This window comes from Eleutherodactylus coqui, chromosome 3 (assembly GCF_035609145.1).
Source record: "Eleutherodactylus coqui strain aEleCoq1 chromosome 3, aEleCoq1.hap1, whole genome shotgun sequence".
NCBI lineage: Eukaryota > Metazoa > Chordata > Amphibia > Anura > Eleutherodactylidae > Eleutherodactylus > Eleutherodactylus coqui.
The window spans coordinates 141,445,680-141,471,597 of record NC_089839.1 but is presented as its reverse complement, the minus strand read 5'-3'; the positions used below and the strand labels follow the sequence as shown (position 1 = coordinate 141,471,597).

Sequence of the window (25,918 nt, the reverse complement as noted above, 5' to 3'; positions counted from 1 at the left end):
TTGGTCTGTTAAAATGGCCAAATAGAAAGGCTAGGAGTCTGTGGTTCTTTTGTCAGATAACCCACTAAAGCAAAAGACCATCATCCGTTTATCTTAATTACCTGGAAATCTCTCCCAAATCAAAAACAATATACCAAAAAAAAGTTGTTTTTCACTTTTAACCCGTTCCAGTTTCAGACATTTTTTGCTACATTTTTTTACTTCATCCTATTTATTGTGGAAATTCTTCCTTTAACAAACTTATCATTCTCTTAGAATCAAGCTACTTACAATTGGGGAAGAATTTCATGCAGCTACAGAGTTCATAGTCTATATAGGCCAGAATTGCCTCCTAGCAGTGCAATAGCAGATTTTGACTTTTTGCATAGACAATTTTAGGGGAAGGTTATGAGCATTAGCTATTCATATTATAGCATGTGGTTTGCTGCCCATACGCAATAAACTATAGTCAATGAAAATGAATCGTTTGAACCAAAATGAAATTGAACATGACTGTTCGGTTCAGCTGACCGCGGACAGTCCTCGTCTGGAAAGAAGTTTACCATGTTTGAAATTTTGTATTTTAACAGTCAGACAAAACATCTTTCCTCCATTGACCAGTGTCACTGAACAGTAGGAAAAACGCTTAAAGTATTTCAGTCTCATGATAAAATCCGAGGCATAATTCAGAAAAAACAGCATTATAGGCAAACAGACCCTGGTTCTCATGCCACGTAGCCAGCACTTTTTGAATGTAAGGGTTCTTAATCATGGCATGTATGCCCAGGGGCATGAACCTATTATATAAAAACTTACCAATAGGATGCATTCAAGCCAAGTATTCTAGTTGTACTGGCATGAAATGAAACCTTTAAATTATATGTGTATATATAAATGGATATCATTAATGAAAATATCATCCTGTTTCTATTCATAACCAATGGTGCCCTAGTATTACATCTTAAAATGCAATATGCCTTCCACTTATATAGAAGATGCTGCCAGTCCCCTCCAGAAACAGGCTTATTAACCCTTTACAATGCTTAAAATAAATAAATTGTGGTACCTTGAGAATACACATCTATATTGTTTGCAACACCCGATCAGTCTGGCATATTTCTGGATAAATGTTCAGACACACAGGACTTTAACATATCCAATGCTTTGCATTTGTGACCTAGTGCACATAATGCAATATACCACATGATTTTCAATTTAAAAAAAAATTAATATCAATATTCTGTTCTGTATACAACAAAAACAACAAATGTACGGGTTTGCAGCAAATCTGCAAACCAAAATTGGTTATTACCACATTTATAAAAACCCTTGCATGATAACTGTGGTATAAATGGATGAAGAAAAACTCACTAGGAGACAAAATGCCCAATCACGTCTAGCCACTATACGCTAATCATTACTTGGGGTGGAATGGAGTTTTGACATCTTGATATAAAGCAGGAAGATGTTTGTGAAAAATCTTTTCTTTTTTTACTTTATTGTGAAGTCTAAAAATTTACTTTGTCACAAACTTGAAATTGTAGAGGTGGTTATTAACAATTTTGTAAAAGTCGTGTTTTGGTTCCTTACTATGACCTAGCGTGTTACAAGAGGAAGTTATAACAATGCTTTTAAGGCACAATAGATTTTTCTGGGCTGACTTCTGCATTGGATTTACTTCTCTGCATGCCATAGATTCACATTTGTGTTTAGTCCTTCTCATTGGGCAAATCCCTGTATGTGTGGAATTTGCGAAGTGGATCCAGTTTTAAGAGGTTACTGTACAATCCCCTGTGTGAAAATAAGAGATATAGGCCGCCTGCACACGGGCGGAAATCCCGCGGGATTTCCGCCACTGAAAGCCTGCATAGGAGTGCATTACAATACGCACTCCTATGCAGACGGCCGCCGTTTGGCCGCGCGAAATCTCGCGCGGCAAACAAACCGCGGCATGTCCTATTTTTGTGCGGGGCTCGCAGAGCCTCGCACAGAAACGTCACTCACCCGGCCGCCGGCTCCGGTCTGCGCATGCACCGCCGGGCGCGGGTGAGTACGCGCTCGTCTCTGCAGGCGCTCGGGTCGGGTCCCGCGGCGAGAATTCTCGCCGTCGGATCCGACCCCCCTTGTCTGCAGGCGGCCATACTTGCCAATCTGTAGCCACCGGTATTCAGCTATTAAGAGTCTCTAATCATCAACAGTAGCTGTAATAGGAGTTTGTCTTGCTGTGTAGAGCCGGTTTTAGTGCAGTTTAATTATGTAGGAATTCTGGTAACTAAAAAAGTGACTGAGAGAACAAGGCCACGTAATAACCCAGTGGTCACAAGATCACATGGCCTGACTGGTCCAGCGGTTTTCAGATAAAATGAAGTAACTAAACCGGATAATACTAGCTGACAAGAATATACGGGGGACTAGTTATAGAATCAATGACAGAGGAAATCAGTGTCTCTTTTCTAAAAATCCTTTTTGTTTCTCTCCAGTGTAAATGGTGAATGCTGTATTGAAACATTGTTGCAAATATTTGAAAGTTACAATAATTTTAAATTTTAATAAAGTGGATAAATTCAGCATTTCCCGCAGCTCTAAGGCCGCCTGCAGACGGGCGGGTCATATCCGGCGGCGAGAATTCTCGCCGCGGGACCCGACCTGAGCGCCTGCAGAGACGAGTGCGTACTCGCCCGGCCGCCCCGGCTCTTTCATGTGCCGGCAGCCCCGCACAGAAATAGGACAAGCCGTCTGCTTAGGAGTGCGTATTGTAATGCACTGTCTGCATAGGAGTGCGTATTGTAATGCACTGTCTGCATAGGAGTGCGTATTGTAATGCACTCCTATGCAGGCTTTGAGCGGCGGAAATCCCGCGGCGGGATTTCCGCCCGTGTGCAGGCGGCCTAACTTGTGGACGTTACTCTGTTAATATGTGTGTATATCTCATTATATGTTTTCTATGTTAAATTTTTTTCATAGAGGTTTATTTTGTTTTGTTTTTTAGGAGAGTATACATTTCCTATCTTGATAGTGTTCACTTTTTTCGGCCAAAGTCTCTGAGAACTGCTGTCTACCATGAAATTTTAATTGGATACTTGGAGTATGTAAAAAGACTTGGGTAAGTATCACAGCCTTTGTAAATAATTGCCATAACAGGTAGTATGCTAATCCTAAAAAACAAACTTATTTCACATTTTCTGTCAGGTACACAACTGGGCATATATGGGCCTGTCCTCCTAGTGAAGGAGATGACTACATTTTCCACTGTCACCCCATGGACCAGAAAATACCAAAACCCAAACGCCTACAAGAATGGTACAAGAAAATGTTGGACAAGTCTGTGTCAGAGCGCATTGTTCATGACTACAAGGTCTGTATGTGTTTTAATGATCAGCGCTTCAATTGTTGTGGAATTTCATATCAATAAACTTGCGTGATTGAACTTAAAGGGGTTCTGACATTTAAAAAAAAAAAAAAAAATTGTACTCACCTTGGCATGTCCCCTCCAGCCGGCATCATCTTCTGTGGCTTGTAGAAGCAGAGCAGGAGCAGTCAAAATGACCGCTTCCTCCTCTGCTCCGTCGGCCGCTTCCGAGGTGAACAGACGGGCCGCCCACAGCTAGCACAGCACAAGCAGTGCTTGCTGTGGGCGGCCCGTCCGTCCTGGCTGAACGTCCTGACTCCTGTCAGAGGGCACCTCTCCACTGCGCATGCGCGCAATCCCGGAGTGGGGCGGCTCGTGGAGGAAGAAGCAGAAGAACAGAGCCTGCTGGGAGATGACCCCCCCCCCCCAGATAACAACAACTGAAGACAAGGTAAGTATTATGTTTTTATGCTTTAACAGCCATTAAAACATGGGTTCCCTGTGGCCATTAGGCAGACCAGGGAACAATGGCTGTTAAAGCATAAAAACATTATTCATGTCAGAACCCCTTTAACCCATAGATGACCAAAGGGTAACAACTCTAAATAAATTTTAAAAAAACTGACTTATAGTGACATGTCAAAACTGTTGATCGTAGTTTGGGTTCTGAGACCCCACTGATCCCTAAACACATTAAGTTACAAGAGTAAAAGAATTTTCAGCCCAATCTGAATCTACATAGATTTTATTTCTGTATTTATATTGTTTCAACACCTCAACAGCATCCACCATACATTTAAGACCCTGTTCCTATGTAGATAGTGCTAAGCTCTGTACATTTAAGGCATAGGGATGGTACAGTCACAAAAGCTGTGCCTGCAGCATCTGCAGTGATTGTCCAGTGTATATTTCACCTGAATCTGCTGCAACTGCTTGGATTGCAGATAACTCAGATTCTGGCTGCTGCAGTTAGTAGTAGCACAATGGGTTTTCATGGCAGCCAAGAGCATAAAGAAGGCGTCCAGGTCTCAACTGCATATGAGGCTCTGCCAGAGTTTTACACGAATAGACCTAATAAACCGCAATACAGATGTATTGCAGTGTATTATTGAAGTGATCAATTGAATCTATTGTGATGTCTGATAGTGGAAATAATGTAAAAAATAAAGTTAACCTAAACTGACTTAACTCCTTAGAACATGCTTTACAGAGCTCCACATGGTGACTAAAATGGTTCTGTGCGCCCAAAAATTTGCAAATGATGACTAAACTTTACAATCTTTTCACCACTTGCGATTTGCTTCACCATGCTGGTTATATCAAGAGTATGCAGGAGCTACTTCAGTGAGGTACAGCGGAGATGCTATTAAAGCAGGCATCCCACTGCAAAACTGTTTAGTACACTGATGGGACTGCTGAGCTAAAAAAATAATTCTTGTGGAGGCTGAATGAGAGAAGGGTTTGTGTCAGGAGCAGACTGCTCACACTATTTAACCCAGAGGTTCCCAAACATTTTTGCCTCATAGACCACTTGCTGACTTTATTTTATTTTTTTTTGTTTTCTATAGACTGCCTACCTAATATTGAATTTTTGTTAACTTATTAGGCCTCATGTCCACGGGCAAAAGATGATTTTAAATCCACAGCGGATCACCCGCATGCAGATCCGCACCCCATAGGGATGCATTGACCACCCGCGGGTAGATAGATACCCGCGGATGGTCAATAAAAGTGAATTTAAAAAAATACGGAGCATGAAAAAAAAAATGGACATGCTCCATTTAGGTGCCGGTCTCCCGCAGACTTCTATTGAAGCCTATGGAAGCCGTCCAGATCCGCGGGAGACCTAAAATAAGAATAAACTTACCTGCAGCGGACCGTGCAGATCTTCTCTTCTTCCCGCCCGGATCTTCTTTCTTCGGCACGCCGCCGGCCAAAGAAAGGGGATCCAGCCGCGAAGAAGAGATCATCTGCCCGGTCCGCTGCGGGTAAGTTTGTTATTTTCAGCGCTCATGTCCGCGGGGCAGGAGGCACCCGCTATGGATTCTCCATGGAGAATCCGTAGCGGGCCTGATTTTCCCCGTGGACATGAGGCCTTAAAGTTAAATGGATTTGGTTTTTTTTTTTGTAGAGTGGACTATTGTAAAAAAAAAAGTTGTGTTGCCATTTTCATTCAGATCTCTATTGAAAAGACACAAAATTCAAGTAAATATTTGGATTTGAGACAAAACAAATCAGAACCAAGTAGAGTGCTTACATAAAATTACTACACAAATAATGCTGCTAATGGAAGGGGTGAGCTTGATGCACTGATAGCAATTGTTCAATATTTGGCTTCAAATAAGTGAGGTACAGGCCCAAATCTCCACATCCAGTGATTTGCAATCGATTTCTTTTTTTCGTAAGCGTATTGGCAACTGCACTAAAACCCCTTTACATGAGAAATTAAGATAGAAAAGTTTTCAAAAAATTATTTGCAATAGTCCATAATGTAGGATAAGCAACAGGTACGCTTGCAATGCATTGCTGCTGGTATAAAAACTTTTTTTAAAACTTGCACATGAACATGGCGCACCACAAAACATATGGGTATAGTTCACGCAAAACTTCTTAGGCTCTGGCAGATCACGTGAAACCGATGTGCGGTAGAAACTTCATACGTAAATTATCCACTGCACAGGCTTGTTTTGTCTATCGCCAGAGACCAAGAAGTTTTGCGCGAACTCTACAAAAACGGTTGAATATCAAAGAGGTAAGTAGTATGTACACGCAATCTGTGTAAGGTGTATTATGTCATTTACAGAACGCCTAAAGGCCCTTTTAAATGGGACGAGTATCGGGCAAACTATGCCTGACACTTGTCCCTGTGTATACTCCCTCCCATGCTGTTACACGGGACCAAGTATCACTGGATCACTCAGTGTGGCCAACAGGGAGGCGGGGAGGCAGCAAGAGTTCTCTCCCGCGCCCCTCTCCATTCACCGTAACCAGGAGCTGCTCAGTACTGAACGGCTGCTGTTTGCACTGAACGATTGTCGTTAAGGATTTTAAGCATGCTGTAAACTGAACAACGGGACGAGAATCATCGAGTTTCTGCATGCTTTTACATGGGATGATTATCGTTCAAAACCCGGAGTTTTGAACGACCAGAACGATAATCATCCCGTGTAAAAGGGCCTTAAATGATTACCTGCCTTAATGGAGTCCGTTTGCGTGGACCCCCATTTACATCTCGTGCAATTCCATTATTTTTATTTTGTTTTATTTTTTTGCTGGCCTGGATCCACAGCAACTCAAAATTGACCCTGGAGGTCCATAAAGACCATTTTGGTAACAACCTAGTTTAACACTATGCAGGTTGATGTTTTAGTGAATGATATACTTACAAAGTTTCCAACAGCACATGTTAAACACTTGCAGTTCTTCCTCTATGTATAGCACTTTGCCATTGGCACAGACTTGGGCATCCATCACTGGATGCAGTGATCTAACACAGATGTATGCTTTTAAGTGCCTGTATCTTTATCCCATATAGTCTGTGTAGATTTCTTAATGGGCTGTTCTACGTCTAGTGTACTGCACTAGTCACTAGGAGTATAACAATCTTCTCAGCTGCTGAGCTGCTTAGGGTATCTTTACATTTTATGTCTGTCTTCAGTTGCCTTATGAGTGTCTGAAAATTGGATTCTGACAGAACCGTAGTAGTAGAATTTCATAACCATAGCAGCCTGCTTCTGTCTGGGCAACATGTGAGTTGTGGTCTGGGGCATTGTCTTGTAGAATGCGGACACCTTTGGTGAGCATGCCACGTCTCTTGGTTTTGATGGCCTCCCACAGTTTCTGCAGCAGTGAAGCCTAGTATGCCCCAGTGATTGTGGTAATCTTTGCTAGGAAATCCATCAAGATTACTCTGTGCTGGTTCCAAAACACTGTGAGAATGACTTTGCCCACCGAGGGTTAGGCACGTGCCTTCTTTGGTGGTGGTGAGTCCAGATGCTTCCATTGCATCAACTGGACTTTAGTCTCTGGATCTTAGTGATGGACCCAGCTTATATCCTGTGTGATCAGTCTGTTGAAAAAAGTCCTTCTGGTTTCCATTGCACATAGTTAAAAGAGCGAGGGAGGATTCCACTCGTTCTTGCTTCTGGAAAGGTGTGAGCAGCCAGGGAACCCAGCGAGCGGATACCTTATGCATATGAAGAAGGTCTTGGATGATTTTTTCCACAGGCACCACGCTAATCTTGACATTTTGGGCTAAGTTGCAAATGATCGTCGCAATTTTTCCCAAATGGCAGCCTCCACTTGAATGAAGGCGTGCATTGATAGCGGTGCCGGGTCGCCCTGAAATTGGAGCAGTTTCCACTGAAGTCCAACCACATTTGAATTGACGATGCCAGTTGTTGACTAAATCATATGATGGGGAATTCTTCCTATAAACCTCTTTCATCTCGTCGAATGTCTCCCTTGCTGTGCAGCCTTTCAATTAAAGTAACTTGATGACTACTGTGTATTCCACGGGGTCCATTATCGGACCTCCCACTACTTCAGTACCTGTAAAAAAAGAAAGACCCATATCAGTTCAGAGTTGCAGATTGGCACGTAACCCATAGAGACTTATATCATTACACGTGCAGTTTGAGCATCCTGAGATAAATAGAAGTGGGACAGGGAAAATCTTTAATGACTACCCCTTGTATTTTAGTCCCTAAATTGCAGTCTAGTGCCAGAAGACCTTTTTGCTTTTTGGGGTTTTTTTTCTGCCCTATTGTTTCAATGCAGGCTCTACAATCCCATCTCCCCCCTCTATCGGAAGCACAAGATCTTGGACAGGCTACTCTCCTTCCAGTAAGCCCTGTTTTGTTGTTTAGTACCACTTTGGTGCTGCCATCTCTGGAACTTGAGGGAATGGTCTGGAAACATTAAATTCTGCACACGCAAAATCCTAAAGTCACAAGGTCATAGCTGAAACTTATGTTAAGGTCTATGGGCTGACAAGAACTCTATAGGCTCTGTTGCCCCACCCTCCTCAGCTGTCTGCTCTACATTGCTGAGGACAAGCTATTGTCTTTTGGCTAAGATTTAGTGTAGTATCTTTTTTTGTTTTTGTTTTTTTTTTTTAGAACAGCTGGAAAAGCTTGCTCTGCTTGCACCTCCTATGCACAATACTACTTCTGTGGATTCACAATCCTCCTACTACTCAAGATTAGTGTCTTCTCTTTGGTATTGGCCCCTTTCCTGCCTCCTTATGTTGTGAAACTTTCAGAATTGTTCTATCCATGATTACAGACTCCTTTCTATCCAACCGTTATTCAGTGGTACTCTGTCCACCACTCAGTCTGAGATCAGAAAGAGGTCTCAAAAGGTAAAGACCCCCTATACCCAGGGTTGGTATATTTCACCTCCAGATGGGCCCACTTTTTGTCCCAATCTGTTGCAGACCTTATCAGGCTTTCTCAATTCCTTTTTTTTTTTTTACTATGGGCATTTTCTGGTTTACAGCTATAATGGTGGCTCGGTGAGCAGATTGATGGCCTAGAGTGCAAGAGGTTCTAGGTTGGAATCTTCCAGCCATCTGTAGGTTTCTGTCCACCTTCTATAGGGAGTCAAAGCAATCAGGAGTGAACTTGGTGTGGCAGGTCCTGTACACCAGGGGTCCCCAACTCCAGTCCTTAGGGACCATTAACAGGTCATGTTTTCAGGCTATCCTATGGTAAGAACAGCTGTGGCAATGTCTGAGGTCTTGACAAGAATTACATCACCTGTGCAATACTGAGTAAATCCTGAAAATATTACCTGTTGGCGGTCCCTGACGACTGGAGTTGGGGAACACTGCTGTACACAGTCCAGGGCCTCACATCTCTGGTCTACTTCAGAGTTCCCTATGGTCCTATAATCACCTCTGACTTCATCTTTTAATTGTTTCTTCTCTCAGGTGACTCCCTGTCCTCCATTGAGGTTTCATCCTTGGGCTCTGTCTTTTTAATAATCCCCAGACCCCCCCCCCCCCCCCCTCTTTGATAGGAAATATTTGGAACAGGCTCACTTGGGCCTATAGAAAGTCTGCTCCACCCAAATCAAGGATGCAGAGGCTGGTGCCTCATACAAGGAAGTTTCTTTAGGCACTACAAGCATTCCCAAATGCTTAAACAACCAAACTGAGTTTGAGGTTCTATCCAGTTTATGTAGTCACCCTAATAGGCATTTCATTTTTAAAGATTCCAAACTGTGGATTTCCTCTCTTCCTTCCTTCCTTCTGATTGGGTGGTAAAGTGGACAGCTTCACTCACTATGCATATTCCATTGTTCAGTTCTCAAAAATTGGTTGTTGACTGAACAGAAAAACATTCTCAACCCGATTTACACACTTTTGTGTCATCAGCAAACAGACAAGCCTTACATATCAAACCTTCTCCTGTGTAACTTCCACTAACTATAGGTAGTTTAGGTGTGTCTTTTTTGTTTTGTTTTTTAATTCCTTTCTGTCAACAATGAAATAAAGCATGCAGATTTGATTTGCGGACCTTTTGGGCCAGGAAAACAAGTAGCAACATGCTCTATTTCAGTGCGAATCTCGCACTGATGGCTTCCATTGAAGTCAGTGGAAGCAGCCGGTCAGCAATTGAATTTCAGACGGGCCGTGGGAAAGCAGAAGTTTAAAAAAAACAACAAAAAACACTGCGCGTATGCAGCGGCACACATCAGCAATAAAGAAAAGAATACCCAACCAACCAGGTTTTTCTTTTAATAATTTAAAGGGGTTGTCCCGCGCCGAAACGGGTTTTTTTTTTTTTTTTTTTAACACACACCCCCCCCCCCCCCCCCCCCCCGTTCGGCGCGAGACAACCCCGATGCAGGGGTTAAAAAAACAACCCGCACAGCGCTTACCTGAATCCCGGCGGTCCGGCGTCTTCATACTCACCTGCTGAAGATGGCCGCCGGGATCCTCTGTCTCCATGGACCGCAGGGCTTCTGTGCGGTCCATTGCCGATTCCAGCCTCCTGATTGGCTGGAATCGGCACGTGACGGGGCGGAGCTACACGGAGCCCCATTCAGAAAAGAAGACCCGGACTGCGCAAGCGCGGCTAATTTGGCCATCGGAGGGCGAAAATTAGTCGGCTCCATGGGAACGAGGACGCCAGCAACGGAGTAGGTAAGTATAAAACTTTTTATAACTTCTGTATGGCTCATAATTAATGCACAATGTACATTACAAAGTGCATTATTATGGCCATACAGAAGTGTATAGACCCACTTGCTGCCGCGGGACAACCCCTTTAAGCAATTAAACCTTTTAATATTTTATTTTCGTAGCCCCACTATAGAACTGAACTTGCGATCATTCAATTGCTTATAATGTATTACTTCTGTATTGCTTTTTAAAGGTCTTTTAATTGATGTTTATGAATAGGCATTCATACATGGCAGCTCTGGATGGTTTTACGAAGACATGGCTTGCTATAGCACCCTACAATCGCATTGTTGTAGAGGGTGGCAAACTGGGTACTGGAGACATCCCCCTTCCCTCTTAGCTAGCTGTTTAGATGCTTAGACATCTAGGCATCTAGTCAGTTGAATAACCACCCAGATCAAAGCTAGCTCGATCACAGTTTTTGCTGTCAGCTGTTGAAAACGGCTGTCACCCGCCAGGTATGATATGCGCCCTGCTCCCTAGCCTGCTCTATACATCCCCTGTGACCACATGACCTATATTACCATTGTATAGGGGTTAATACTTTCACATTTAAATATTCTTATGTGTAATTTTTTTCTTCTTCTCCCGTACAGGATATTTTTAAGCAGGCAACAGAAGACAGACTTACAAGTGCAAAGGAATTGCCATATTTTGAAGGTGACTTCTGGCCAAATGTTCTTGAAGAAAGTATCAAAGAATTAGAACAGGAGGAGGAAGAAAGAAAACGAGAAGAGAATACTGGCAGTGAGAGCATTGAGGTGAATACAGTTTTTCTTTAAACGATTTTGAAAAATGTAAATATCCTTTCTGAGTGAGCTTTTTTTTTTTTTTTAAAGAAGAAATTTATTGAAGTGTGTGCACCATTTCAGGTCACTTTGGAATAAGGTGTCTTTGGAATTTCTCGCCTTGTAGGATTATATCCTGCATTTTTCACTACTGTTCCTCTCTGTAAGCTTCATCTGTCATTCTCGTTTTTTGTAAGCACACTTGTATTCAAAGCGCAAGGACCATTTAATTCCCCCCTCCCCCCCCTTTGTCTAATCCATTTTGAAAACATATTAAGATACAGTTGGTCCTTCTTCACATACGTCCGATGATTTGGTTTTGTTGGGCTCCAACGTGGTATGGAAACATCAGAAGAAGACTGATGCCAGAGCTCATCCCATGCCTTCTTATGGAAGCAGATTTGGCCTACATCAGTGGTGACTGCGGTCTTCTGTCTGTGCCGGATAGCAGACTGTTATACACAAGGTTTTTCTGTCCAACCTTGACACCAGTTTTATCTATCTTGGACAGAAAACAACTGGCCAGGCACATCTGATACATGTGAACCTAGTTTTCTGCAACTAGACAAATGATCTGTAACGGTATAGAAACATTGAACATCCTTTAGAAAGTTGTGTAATTTCATAGGTGACCCTTTCACTGTTAAGGACATATGTGAACCTAGAATGACCTAGTACTATGAATACCGTATTCCAAGATAGTGTTAGTATGAAGACAAGAGCGCACAATTTGAAGGAATGTAATGCGACTCAGGAAAGGGTCTGGGCTTGTACTATGCTCACCTCCTTGAATGGCCTTTTTGATCAACATAGATTGTGTAGGATGGGCTGCCTGTTAAGAGTGGAAGAGTCTGTATTCCTTGTGTGGGGAGCTCCAGGGTATTTCACTGCCATGCGGGGTTTCAGGAAAGCTGTGCAGCCCTCAGTTTGTGGTCTTCTGATTCCTCTGCAGTCTGTTGCAATTATTATATGTGGACAAGGAGGAAAAAGAGGGGTGGAGCAAAACCCGTACCATTGTGTTTGTTGTGAACAATGATACTATAAAAGTCATGAAGTGAAGTGGTAACTTCAATAATGGAGGTGCTGCCTGACCAGATGACGCACCACCTGGGTGGGCGTGATAGAGTAAGAGAATAGAAAAAAACTGGCAATGGAGACGGTGCAACACTCCTATTTGCTTTAATCTGGAGTGTTGCGCCGTCTCCATTGCCAGTTTTTTTTCTATTCTGTTGCAATTATATGCTATCGGTAAAGTTAGAAGTTGTGTGACTGGGTTGCTGAAATTAATGAATGTTGTGTAAATGCAATAAAGCAGGAGAAGACAAAAAATCCAGCAAGACCTCATTTCACCATTCAAAACCTTTCATTTCCTGTCAACCTTTCTAAAGCCAGTCCATTGCTGCACTGTCACCCTTGCCTTTATTGGAACTTTTAATCAAGTCCCTTGAGGTGTGCATATGTTTCTTAACTTCAGTGCTGCTGTATACAATTTGTCTACATGGAAGCTATCTAGTTATTTGCTATCTCAGTGATTCCTATGTTAGGCCGCCTGCAGGCGGCCTGGTCGGATCCCGATGTGAGAATTCTCGCAGTGGGATGCAGACCCGTGCCCCTGCAGACACCTGCGGCTCACACGCTCCCGGCATTTTCTCTTCTCTGTGTTGTGCCGTTTGCTGCCCAGCCGGCGCAGAGCGGAGCCGGTGGGTCTCCGACATTTCTGTGTGGATCTGTGCGAGACCCACACAGAAATGGCACATGCCGCGATTTGTTTTCCACGTGTGTTTTCACGCGGACAAATCGCATCTATGTGCTTAGGATTGTGGGAAATCCCGCCGTGGAAATTCCGCCCGTGTGCAGGGGGCCTTAAGAAAAGAATTCTTTGTTCCTCAGACACCACTTGCTGGATTGCAATATTATAAGGCAATCTGCACTTCTGCAGTGGAATCCAGCCTTGCTGAGACAACTGTGGTTGTGATGCTGCAGGCGGCACTTGGGTTCCCTGCTCTCAACCAAGCTTTGCCGAGAAAAGTGCTGATTGCCCTATAATTTGGGGAAATTACCATTCAAACTAAAGGGACACTTATTTGCACAGATGTTGCCGTAGATTTGATGTGACCTTTGGATGGACCAGTTGTAGATTCCACATTGGATCTGTGGTAAAATCCACAGTCTGAATAGGACCTCAAGGACATGCCTAATACATTGCCTTAAACAATTGCCAGGACTAGCTTACAGCTTACTATCAGACAATGCAAGATTGTTCTTGGTGGAATATTTGGAACCGCATGAAAAGTTTTACTTTCCTATTTTGTGTCTGTATATGTGAGAGGAAAGCTGCATCAAGAAGAGACAGTCCCTCCATATGAACTTGTCTTCACACTACCACCATCCTATCTGATCTGAGAGCGGATTTGTGCCCTCTGTCCTATTGGGGAGTAGTGGGGGTTCATTTTTATTTCTACTAAAGGAGAAAAAATAAGCAGCTGATCATCTAGTCGCCTCTTCACCTAAAAAAAGGTTTTGTCCACTCTGTGACAATTTGTTTACTGCCATTTGAAAAATGTTGATTTTTCTTCAGTACCGGGCAATGTTGTTGCGTACATCTACTAAGCATACCATTTAAAGCCACCAAGGCCTCCCTCACACAGGCTTTTACTGTGATTTCAGCAGCGCTAACATGCGTTATGTCAGTGTTTTGGCTGCGTTTTCAGCACAGCTGAAAAAAATCTAATACTCCCCTAGTAGGCGCTGTCCCTGCAGGCTTCCAGGCACTGTGCCTGCAGAGCATCTCTTGCTTGTAACTGGGTTTCAAGACCATGCCTCCAGCAAGAGATTGCTCTGATTGGCTGAGCCTCGAGCCATTCATTCATTGAATGGCTGTGATTTGTGCATCCGGTGCTGGATTAGCCAATCAGAGCAATCTCTTGCTGGAAGTGGGGGTCTTCAAACCCTGTCACTAGCAAAAGATCCTCTGACAAGTGCCCGAGATACAGAAAGCAGCGCCATGGACCCGGACAGCGCCAGCATCGTTAAGTATAACTTTTTTTTTTTTGGTAGTGCAGCTATTACCGCGTTAAGTGCTGCACCAAGTTGTACCGCGTTTTCAGCAGTGCTGCTACTGCTGCTCATTCATTTCAATGTGCAACGCAGGGCTGAAAACGGCCAAAGATAGAACATGCATCGCTGTCAAAGTGCAGCATTGAAGATGCTGCATTTTGCCGCTTGTGTGAGCAGCCCCATTGAGATTAATGGGAGCTTTTTACAGCGTTTAGTGCTGCGCTGAAAAGGTGGCACAAACTGCTGTAAAAAAGGTCTGTGTGAGGGAGGCCTGAGTTGAGTGATCCCATTGTCTGTCCTGCCAAAATCCTATTGTGTATGGCAAGTACCCTAGTAAGGGCTGATTCACACGTCCGGGTTTTGGTTCACAAAATACTGATTAAAATACTGAGCGGACCGTACAGAGAGAACATATAATAAAGAGATTCGCATTTCTTCAATATTTTGGACCCATTCCTGGTTTTGGGTCACAAAATAATGATGAAAAGTACTGACATGTGAATAAACCATAAGGGTTAGAAATGAAAGCTTCCTGTGCTCCTGGTGGGTTGGTTGTATAAGAAACAGACAGGCAATGGAGAAGAGCTATTGGGCCCTCTACTCTGCTATTACCGACCTTCTAGAAGGATTATGCAGTGCAAATAGTACAAAACTATGTAAAGTAAAACAACAAAAGACAGTATACAGTTGTAAATGGATCTGGATAAGCTGGAAGCTTGGGCGCAAGTGTGGCAAATGAGATTTATAGGGACTGTATCACAAAATAGTCTTTAGAAATTAACACCGGATAGAGAAACACATTCCATTTTTCTAATCTTATTTTTATGTTCAGATTGTAGAACTTTTTGTATTGTGCAATCTGTCCAGGACTGCAGGCGGCCATCTTGCTTGAACTGAATTTACCAGCATTTAGGGCATTTATAAGAGATGCTTTGAAGCAGTTTCATAGGCCATTCCTACAATGGATAGGAGGAGACCCATTAACTTGTATGGGAGACTGCCCTACGCATGCTGTGTCCTGTTTGGGAGTCATTTTGAAGAGAAGGGGGCAGTGTGAAAAATGCAGGATTTTAAGATAGAATTATTTTTTCTTTTTTAATACAGATTGTGACTGAAAATTTAAAGAATCACCCCAAATTCTTGTTGAACACAAATGCGATTTATATAAAAGCTCATTTTCTGATGACACATTACATGTGCATAACCTTACATTCATCAGTGTTAAATGGGCAGAGAAAATACATGTCTCTATTCCATGCTATATGGAAAACCACTGGGTTAAACGGACTTGAAAAAGCACTTGGGGTTTTTAGTTAACTAGACTTAAGCAGTGTCAGGCAGCTGCTGCTAAGGCAAATAGGATCATGGGGTACATCAAAAGAGGTCTCTAGGGGCACATGATGAGAACCTTGTTCCTCTTTACAAGTCACTGGTCAGACCATACTTGGAGTATTGTGGTCAGTATTGGGTACCGGTACTCAAGAAGAACATACCAAAGCTTGAGCTGGTACAAATATAACTCTGAAACTGGTCTCATGGAATGTGGGAGACTGACAGGTGATCAACAGGACATACAGCAGGTGAAAAACAGCCATATAGTTATCCCCTAGCAAGTAGTCCCCAGGGCCTGGCAGACTCAAAGGTGAATCTTACAAGCTCCTCCTGATAGAGCTTGTAATCTTTTTTTTTTTTTTGGGTGATTAATCCCAATTTTGATAGCTTCTCTGGGTATTCCAGTCTTTCCATTCCATTTATCAATTTAGTTGCCCTTCCTTGAACCCCCTCAAGCAATTGCAATGTCTCTTCTGAATACTAGTGTCCAGAACTGTACGCAGTATTCCATGTGGGGCCTGACCAGTGCCTTATATAGTGTAAGAATAATCCCTTTTCTTTGCATTGTTTGTGATGCGCTTTTGAAAGTTTTGGGAGGTTTATATAAAGTAGGATGATGTGGTGTGGTAAGCCAGGTCCCAGAAGAAGCCTGATCAGTTGGAACTCAAGTCAGACAGTTGATACAACTGATGCTGTGTGCTTGTAATACCAGTACTACTTGTGAGCATTATAAGACGTGTTAGATTTTATAGTGTTGTGGTGCTTCACCAAACAAAACCCCCACCTGCACATTCTCTGGATCTGGTGGGGGTTCCAGTGGTTTACACCCCACCCCCACCCCCACCGGTCCATCGGTTTTCGACCAGTGGATGGGTAAAAACTTGAAAAAAACTCATTAGTAATCGGAGCACCCCTTAAATACAAGGAGCAGTGTGGTTCTATGTTTTATAGAGCTGTATCCATCTATTTCAGCTCCTGCTCTTCTCCCTGTATTGGATCGATAAACACTGGGACTTTTCGTATGAAAATTAAGCGATGAGAATCTTATCTCCAGAATATAATTGAGCTGGAGGTGGCCAAGGTTGTGAGTCCCTGCTTTCAGGTAGTTGAGTTAAAGCAAAGCCTGCTAGGGTCTGAACTGTGGAGTAAGCTGGAGAGTCTGCTAAGAGGAATGGTGCTCAGCGAGGGCTAGAGCTTGTTTGATAGGGTGGAAGGTCATCAATCTGAGCAGTCTTGGAAAGGAATATTTGAGGGGGGAAGAGTTGTGAAGCTGGTTGTCACTTTTTTTATTGTTGAAAGTAGAAGAGCCATCTTGGATTCACAGAAGTTCTCAGTGTGAGAATGAGGTTTTTGTGTGACTGTTATCCCTTGTATTGGGTTTAGTTTTCTACGTGTGAAACAGGGGTGATTGATCCCACTATTTCTAAATTGTCAGAACACTGCAATTATACCCAATAGGTGGTGAAAATCCTGTAGTGGAGAAAAATAGTTTGTGGATTGGCCTGACCAAGAACAGAGTGCCAATGACATGTATTTATATGAATATAAGGCCTTAAAGTGAAGCCTTGCCGCTGCACCTGGGGATTGTGGAGCCAGTGGTTTTCCCACGTGGCGTTACAGAAAATATTTAATGATTAGGACCTCCTAGGTCCAGATGGTCAGGATTCAGGGTACTGTCTTAAGGGCTTGGAATTGCATCAAGCTGTTGGGAAAATTTGACTTTTTGAAATGGGGAATTCAGTTAGTGGTCTAAGATCAGAGGCTATGCCATTGGTAGAACCAGGGCCCAGGAAGCTCTGAGGGCCAGGACAAGTCGCCCATAGCAATCTACTAGGGCCCAGCACCGGCAAAAATTTAGCCCACGGCTTACTAGGCCATGGTCTAAAATCTCACTGGAGGCAGACCAATTGAGTGAATTCTGTATGTTGGCGGGAGCTTGATGAGACCACTAGAGGTGAGGTGCAATTTAGACCATTGTTTTGCGGCCTATGAGGCTTGAGACAGATTCTGTGGATGGAAGCCCAAGGAGGGGGAAGACCCCTCAATATATGCCAAGTGGTCCAGGGAGGTAAAGTGAGTTGAGGTGCTGCCAGAGACCCTGGAAGGAGGAGAACTTTTCTGAAATTCTAGCAACCTGGGGGAGCTCAAGGAGACTGCATCTGGCAGGTTCAGCGGTCAGGCCACCTGACCAGTGGATTTGTATCTTTCTATAAACCCTAAAATCATATTTGCTTTTGCAGCTGCTATTTGACATTAACCATTGCTTGGCTTACTTGGAACTAGAGTACAGAGATCCCTCTCGTTTAACTAGTACCAATTTTATTCCATCTAATATGGATGTAGTAATGCTACTAATATGGCCTGGGCACATTATGTTACATTTATCAGCATAATCAATAAAGCAGAGTTTTAAGCATCCTACAAAATCTGTCATTGAAAAAACTGTCACTACTTTCATTCAAATCGATAAGGTCATTAAAGGGATTGTTAAACTATTGGTGACCTCTCCTCAGCATGTCACCAGTAGTTTACAACTGGACAGCCCCTTTTAACAGACAGAATTGTGCTCCATATCCTGCTGGCACCCTAACCATTATTGTGCGTGTATCTCTTAGGGCTACCCTTTCTGCTGACTGAAGCTTTTAGCAACTAACCTTTTTGGAACTTGGCCATGGAAAACTTTTATGTTAACATATCTCATGTCCCCCAAAACTTTGTAAGCATTGGGAGGAGATAGAAAATGTATTTCAAATGTTGTAGTAAATTCCCTTGTTTTGTATTCGAAAAGGTTGGAAAAGGTGACAGCAAAAATGCCAAGAAGAAGAACAATAAAAAGACCAGCAAGAACAAGAGCAGTTTAAGTCGAGGGAGCAAGAAGAAGCCTGGAATGCCTAATGTTTCCAATGACTTGTCTCAAAAACTGTATGCTACTATGGAGAAACATAAAGAGGTTGGTTCCTAAATTTAATACCTGCACAATGTTGTACATGTCCCTGGGTTGGTGGGGAAACTTAAGGGTATTTCACTTGAAGCACAATCCAGTAATTTCACAGTATGTGTATTCTGGACAATAACGCCTCAAAAAAGACAGTACTGAGACCTGCCTTGGTTCGTGTGTGTATATATAACATCTGCTTTATTGAGGACTAGCACAGACAGCTGTCTAAGAGTCTATTCTGAGTTTATCCTTTACCTCAGTTTGGCCGCCTGCAGATGGCTGGGTCGGACCCCTCTCGCAGCAGGATGCGGCCCCGTGCCCCTGCAGAGGCCTGTGGCTCATCCGCTCCTGGCGTCTTCCTTCTCCTGCTATGTGCCAGCGCAGAGTGGAGCCAGTCCCTCACTACTGACATTTCTATGCGGGCCTCTGCGAGACCCGCACAGAAATAGAACATGCCATGATTTGTTTTCCGCGTGTGTTTTCACGCGGACAAATGGCGTCCGTTTGCATAGGATTGCGTTTTGCAATGCAATCCTATGCAGGCGGGCACGGGCGGAAATTCTGCGGGAAATCCCACTGCAGAATTTCCGCCCGTGTGCAGGGGGCCTATTTTTGACATATAATGTACACAGTTTTTGTCTATAGTGGAGTGCAGATATTTTGTACTATTTCATCACAAAAGATTTTGAAATTAGCCCCTGCTGACCTCCAAGCACTTCTAAACCTGCACTTCATGCTGTGGAAAGTGTGCTGCAACCTGTCCACATCAATTGCGTCAGTTTTACTGGGTTTATTGCAGAAATATAAATTAAATAAATCTTATTTGTATAGCGCCAACCTATTTCGCAGCGCTTTCAGGTAATTTATTTATTTACCCCCCCACCAAGCTGGGTACTCATTTTACTGACCTCGGAAAGATGGAAGGCTGAGTCGACTACCTGAACCATGCGGGGATTGAACCCGCAACCTTCAGGTCTTGAGCGAGGCACTTTACCTCTTAAGTGGCCACACAGGTAAGTTTTCCAGTGTAAGGTTAAAGGAGATGTCCCGAGGCAGCAAGTGGGTCTATACACTTCTGTATGGCCATAATAATGCACTTTGTAATGTACATTGTGCATTAATTATGAGCCATACAGAAGTTATAAAAAGTTTTATACTTACCTGCTCCGTTGCTGGCGTCCTCGTCTCCATGGAGCCGACTAATTTTTGGCCTCCGATGGCCAAATTAGCCGCGCTTGCGCAGTCCGGGTCTTCTGCAGTCTTCTATGGGGCTCCGTGTAGCTCCGTGTAGCTCCGCCCCGTCACGTGCCGATTCCAGCCAATCAGGAGGCTGGAATCGGCAGTGGACCGCACAGAAGAGCTGCGGTCCACGGAGGAAGAGGCCATCTTCAGCGGTGAGTAGAGAAGTCACCGGAGCGCGGGGATTCAGGTAAGCGCTCCGGTGAGCTTTCTTTACCTCCCTGCATCGGGGTTGTCTCGCGCCGAACGGGGGGGGGGTTGAAAAAAAAAAAAACCCGTTTCGGCGCGGGACAACCCCTTTAAGGACAGTATTTATCAATCTGTTACTGTCCTAGCTGCTCATTGCAACCAGTCAGCTCAGCTTTTGTTTCTGAAACCTGGTAAAATAAAAGCTGAGTTCTGATTGATTGCTAAGGACAGTCTTACTGCTGGATAGTTTTGGGGAGCACCACATTCTTCGTCTAAACTTGACTGTACACCAGCAGGGGCTACCCACCTGAAAAGCAACACACCCATGGCAGAAAACAGGACGGGAGTCAGTGAAAAACAGACTCTTGAAAATTAGTCAAGTTCTGCACAAATTACAAGCCAAAATAAGGGTTATGCTTCAAGTCAAACACCCTGTATTTGGCAGTACTTTTACAAATGTATCGCTAAACAGCTTGAATTTTTTCAGTTGCTAATTTGTTAGAACTTGGAACTGTTACCTTTTTAATCTTTTACTACAAATACATTTTTTTTAATTATATAGGTGTTTTTTGTTATCCGTTTGATTGCTGGCCCTGCTGCCAACTCTCTTCCTCCAATTGTGGAACCAGATCCCCTAATCCCTTGTGACTTAATGGATGGACGGGATGCCTTTCTAACTTTGGCCAGAGACAAACATTTAGAGTTCTCATCTTTGCGCCGAGCTCAGTGGTCAACAATGTGCATGTTGGTGGAACTTCACACCCAAAGCCAGGACCGGTTTGTTTATACCTGCAATGAATGCAAGCATCATGTGGAAACAAGATGGCACTGTACAGTTTGTGAGGTAAGTCTGCATTATAATTTAGTCAGGTCAATTTAACCAACAGCCAAGATGCATTGTAAAAACGGCCTGAACTTGGACATACGGATCATACGACTGTGGTTTTGTGTCTTTGCTACAGAAGCACATCCCAGCCTGAGCACAGTTCTTACCTGACCTAAATTCTGAGCATCATACAGTCCTACGATGCTTGGAGTTAAGGTCAGGAGAGCTGCGGTGAGGCACGGACGTACTCCTGGATTACGGACGCAAAAACACGGCCAGAATGTTGTAGTGGGTTCTCCTCCGTAAAGAAATGTTTTGCTACTTGGGCTGTGTTTACATGGCTGATTTTATTGCACGAGTTGTGTGTGTTGCAAGATGCACAAAACGTGCATGAACATAGAACCCATTTTAAATGCGTCTATTTACATTTGCGATTTCTCTCACATGAATGCTGCGAGATGGAAAAACTGCAGCATGTCCTATTTTTCACATTATCTCCTATGGGCAAGTTAAAAAAAAAATCACATTGCACTCGCATGTCATGTGAGTGTGATACGTTTTTTAAATTTTCCTGTTGAAACATACAATTTTTGCATGCGTGAAAATCACATGCGCTGTAATGCTTTCTTCTCGCAAGACGCATTACACTCGCAGGCAAAATCAGGGGTTTCAGTGCGGGTAGTAGTGATTGTACCTCAGAACGATATCACATTCATTCAGAGATTTTTGTCCTGAAACACAAATTTTCATAGTTGTATTTTATTAATGTAGGGGTATTGTTGCACGTGATGAATTAACACAGATATTGGAGCGCAAATCACCTGAAATTCAACAATAATCCACATCCCTTGCATGTGAATGGGGTTTCTGCAACCCTGTTCATTGTACGGGCCTCAGGTTTCTGAGTTAGATCTTGAAGGAAAAGTGTGCTGCAAACCTGACACACACGAACACAACACACATGAACACAACTTATGTATGGCTTAGTATGTGCAATTAAAACTTCCAGCATGTTTAAAAAGGGTTCTTGATAAAATGTCTTAATGTATTTCTGTCATCTAATGACATTTCCTTTACAACATTATTTAATGTTTCAAATTAGATGTTACTGATGGAGGCTTTCTTCCCCCTTCCATTTTAGGATTACGACTTGTGCATTACTTGCTTCAATACAAAAACCCATGAGCACAAAATGGAGAAACTTGGACTTGGTTTAGATGACGAGAGTAACAACCAGCAAGCAACTGCAACACAAAGTCCTGGAGATTCTCGCCGGCTAAGCATACAGCGGTGCATCCAGTCTCTGGTCCATGCTTGCCAGTGCCGTAATGCTAACTGTTCTCTGCCATCGTGCCAGAAGATGAAGAGAGTAGTTCAGCACACAAAGGGCTGTAAACGCAAGACGAATGGTGGGTGTCCTATTTGCAAGCAACTCATTGCACTCTGTTGCTATCATGCTAAACACTGCCAAGAGAACAAGTGCCCTGTTCCCTTCTGCCTCAATATCAAGCAAAAGTTACGGCAACAGCAATTACAACACAGACTTCAACAAGCGCAAATGCTGCGGAGGCGTATGGCAAGCATGCAGAGAACGGGTGTAGTTTGTCCCCAGCAAGGACTCCCCTCACCAAATTCTGCTGGCCCAACAACGCCCACTGGACAGCAACCTCCAACACCACAGACCCCTCAACCCCAGTCCCAACAGTCATCACAGCCTCAGCCGCCACCACCTAATAGTATCCCCCCATATGGTATAGCACGTACTCAGTCCTCCAGTAGTATGTCACAAGGCAAGACCCCTGGACAAATGACTCCCCCCACACCACCCCAGGGAGGGTCAGTGCAGCAGCCTGGTCCTCCACCTGCTGCTGTGGAGATGGCCATGCAGATTCAGCGAGCAGCAGAGACTCAAAGGCAAATGGCAAAGACTCAAATTTTCCCTCGGCCCATGATGAACTCTCACCAAATGCAACCCATGCAAACAATGGGAATAAACTCGCAGCAAGGTCCACGTGGGCCAAATCTTATTGAGTCTGGGATAAGTCCAGCAGGCATGCAACAGCCCCAACAGCAGCCACAACCTCCATGGGTACAGACTGGCCTTGGCCAACCCCAAACAATGCAGCCAAACATGCAGAGATCTCCTGTAATGCCTGTACAACAGGGACAACCAATAAATATGCCTCCACAGCAAGGTATGGGACAGGTTCCTGGACCAAGCCAAGCAAAGCAAGGTTCTTTGCCACAAGCTGCACTTCAAAACCTCCTGCGTACTTTGCGGTCTCCCAGTTCACCAATGCAACAGCAGCAGGTGCTGAATATCCTGCATTCTAATCCTCAACTTCTAGCTGCTTTCATCAAACAGAGGGCGGCCAAATATGTTAGCAACCAAGCGCCACAAGGTGTTGGCAACATGACCGGAATACCACCTCAAGTTGTGCACTCCAATGCAGGTATGCAGGGCATGAATACACTTCCGGCAGTAGGACCGCGGCCCACTATGCCCCAGCCACCTCAAGCGTCTCAGCAGCAGTCACCTCAACAACCACCACCTTCACAAACAGGTATAACAGGGATGAATTCACAGGGCCAACAGGTGAACATGAACCACGCTGGAATATCCCCGCAGTTCCGGGAAATGATTCTTAGACGTCAACAAATGATGCAACAGCAGCAACAAGTTGCTGGTCCTGGAATGGTGAACCATAGTCAGTTTCAGCAGCACCAGGTTATGGGTGGTTATACGCAACAGCAGCAGCAGCAACGGCTTCAGCACCATTTGCAGATGCAACAAGGTAGCATGGGACAGATGAGCCAGGTCATACCTGGAGATGCTAGCAATAGTTTGCAAGGCTTCCAGCAGCGCCTTTTGCACCAGCAGATTGGATCTCCAGCACAGCAGAATCCAATGAGTCCACAGCAACATATGCTGCCAGGTCCTGCCCAATCACCCCACCTACAAGGCCAGCAACTCCCTCCTTCATTAAGTAACCAGGTGCGTTCTCCACAGCCTGTTCCATCCCCACGTCCACAGTCCCAGCCCCCTCATTCTAGCCCATCTCCACGCATGCAGCCCCAGCCATCCCCTCATCACGTTTCTCCCCAGACAAGTTCTCCTCATCCGGGCATGGTAGGTGTTGGGCAAGGGAACCCTATGGATCAAGGACACTATGGGAGCCCAGATCCCTCAGCTATGTTGTCTCAGATGGCTGGTCTTCATGGAGGTGGAATCTCTGACCTGGGTCTGAGTTCAGACAACTCGGACCTTAATACCAGCCTTTCACAGAGTACACTAGACATTCACTGAGAACTGGGGACTGAAGGAAGTCGCACTTCCATCCTTTACATCGGCAAAGACATTGTAAGAAATCCAGAAAAGAAAAGCAAACTTATTTTCTTCTCAGACTGACTTTTTATACTGAAGAACAGCTGTGTTTCTTTTTGTGGATTGGGGGGGTGGAATCTTGTAGGTAATTTCAGATTTTTGATTTGTTTTTTCATATTTTTTTCTTATTTTTATTTTTTAATTCTCCAGAGACGCTGTGCTTGGGGTTAAAACAATAAAGGCCTGCAGAGAGTGGGGAGGGCATATATTAATATTGTTATAATAATTATTACAAAGAATATATTTTCAGTGACTGGGCCAGCCTCTTGATATCTTCCTGTTATGATGCAGAGTATTCCCTAGCTCCTGATCTTCTGTACACCTAACAACACACCTAACATGACTATCTGTTTTTATGTTGTGAATTTTGGTTTGTCTTATATTTTCTTAAATTAATGAAAATGAAAAATGTTGACTGTTTTTATTTGGTGTTGGACAGTTATTGTATAGCCATTCTTCTCCCTGTGTTGCCATCTTTGTCTCACTTGTCTGTCATTCTTTCACTGGCCACAAATTGCACTCAACCCAGGGCTCACTTTTTCCACTTGCTGTGATTTTATCACCTATAATATACTATAATATTTTATAGAAAAATATTATATTATATTTGACTCCCATTTAAAGGAGTCATGAATCACAGTTGAAAAGGGTTATTTTGTTATGGTCGGTTACCCTTTTTCCTGGGCATGGATTGTTTAAAATTGATGAGAAGGGACTGCTGTACTCTAAACACAAAGGTTTTCAGAGGATGGTTTAATGTTGCTTTAAAGCAGGAGAGAAATATATATATATATAATTTATATATATATATAAATAACTAAATAGCCCTACCCTTTTTTCTGTCCTGGTAGCTGATTGGGTACAAGGCAAGAATAATGTAAATTTTTACCCTTTTGCCTTGTTTACCTCGTCTTTACAAAAGCCCAGAAAATCTCCTGTTAAGGCAAGTATTTGCAACATAAATGGTGTTATGCATACATGTTTCAAAGGGGCATCAACGAAATATATTTTATTTTACTATAATATTGCACCAGCCAGGTCAGATGTACTATATTTATTGGACTGTCTATTCTGGAAAAGGTTAATAGTTATTAAACACGTTTTGTTTTGGCTTTTCCAATCCATGTTACTATAACATTTGAGTAAAGGAAATAGAATGCCAGCATCCACCATAATGCTGGTCACGACTGTTCAATCCATTCACCTTCAGAAAACTTGTAAATGGGGAAGCAGGAAAGAGACGGCCTTTCCGTGTCTTCTTTCCCCCAACCCCCCCTCCCTCTTTCAGTAACGTGGTGTTAAATGGTGTAAATCATGTAATGAACGGGGCTCTCCTAAATACAAATTTAAATCACTGTACAAATTGTTGCATTTCATTTATTACTTATTGTTAAATAAACTGTGTGAGACAGATGATTCTTAGTCTTATTTTCCATTATTATCCATGTTGCAGATGCTGAATGTTTGCCATTGAGCAAGCATCTGGAGTTAGTCAAACTTATTAGTTATATCAATTTTAAAAGGTACAACATGGTGGATACAATCAAAGGGAAGGCAACAGCTCTAACCATGCTACATCTTGTCACTTGTGTAACGCCTCCAACACATGACACATACAATTTAAAATGGAAGAAATCATCCTTAATT

The 25,918-nt window shown here is 43.4% G+C and overlaps 1 protein-coding gene across 1 annotated transcript in view; it reads left to right on the top strand.

Annotated features, from left to right (window-relative positions):
- EP300 (E1A binding protein p300) overlaps window positions 1-25,685 on the top strand; it is a 103,859-nt gene extending 78,174 nt beyond the window's left edge. Inside the window, exons 26-31 of the mRNA XM_066596196.1 lie at window positions 2,969-3,082; window positions 3,169-3,334; window positions 11,114-11,278; window positions 18,483-18,644; window positions 20,623-20,904; window positions 22,028-25,685. Of these exons, the coding sequence (XP_066452293.1) occupies window positions 2,969-3,082; window positions 3,169-3,334; window positions 11,114-11,278; window positions 18,483-18,644; window positions 20,623-20,904; window positions 22,028-24,193 (3,055 nt within the window). The 3' untranslated portion in view covers window positions 24,194-25,685. The remainder of the gene's footprint in view (window positions 1-2,968; window positions 3,083-3,168; window positions 3,335-11,113; window positions 11,279-18,482; window positions 18,645-20,622; window positions 20,905-22,027) is intronic.
- Window positions 25,686-25,918: the final 233 nt, after the last annotated feature.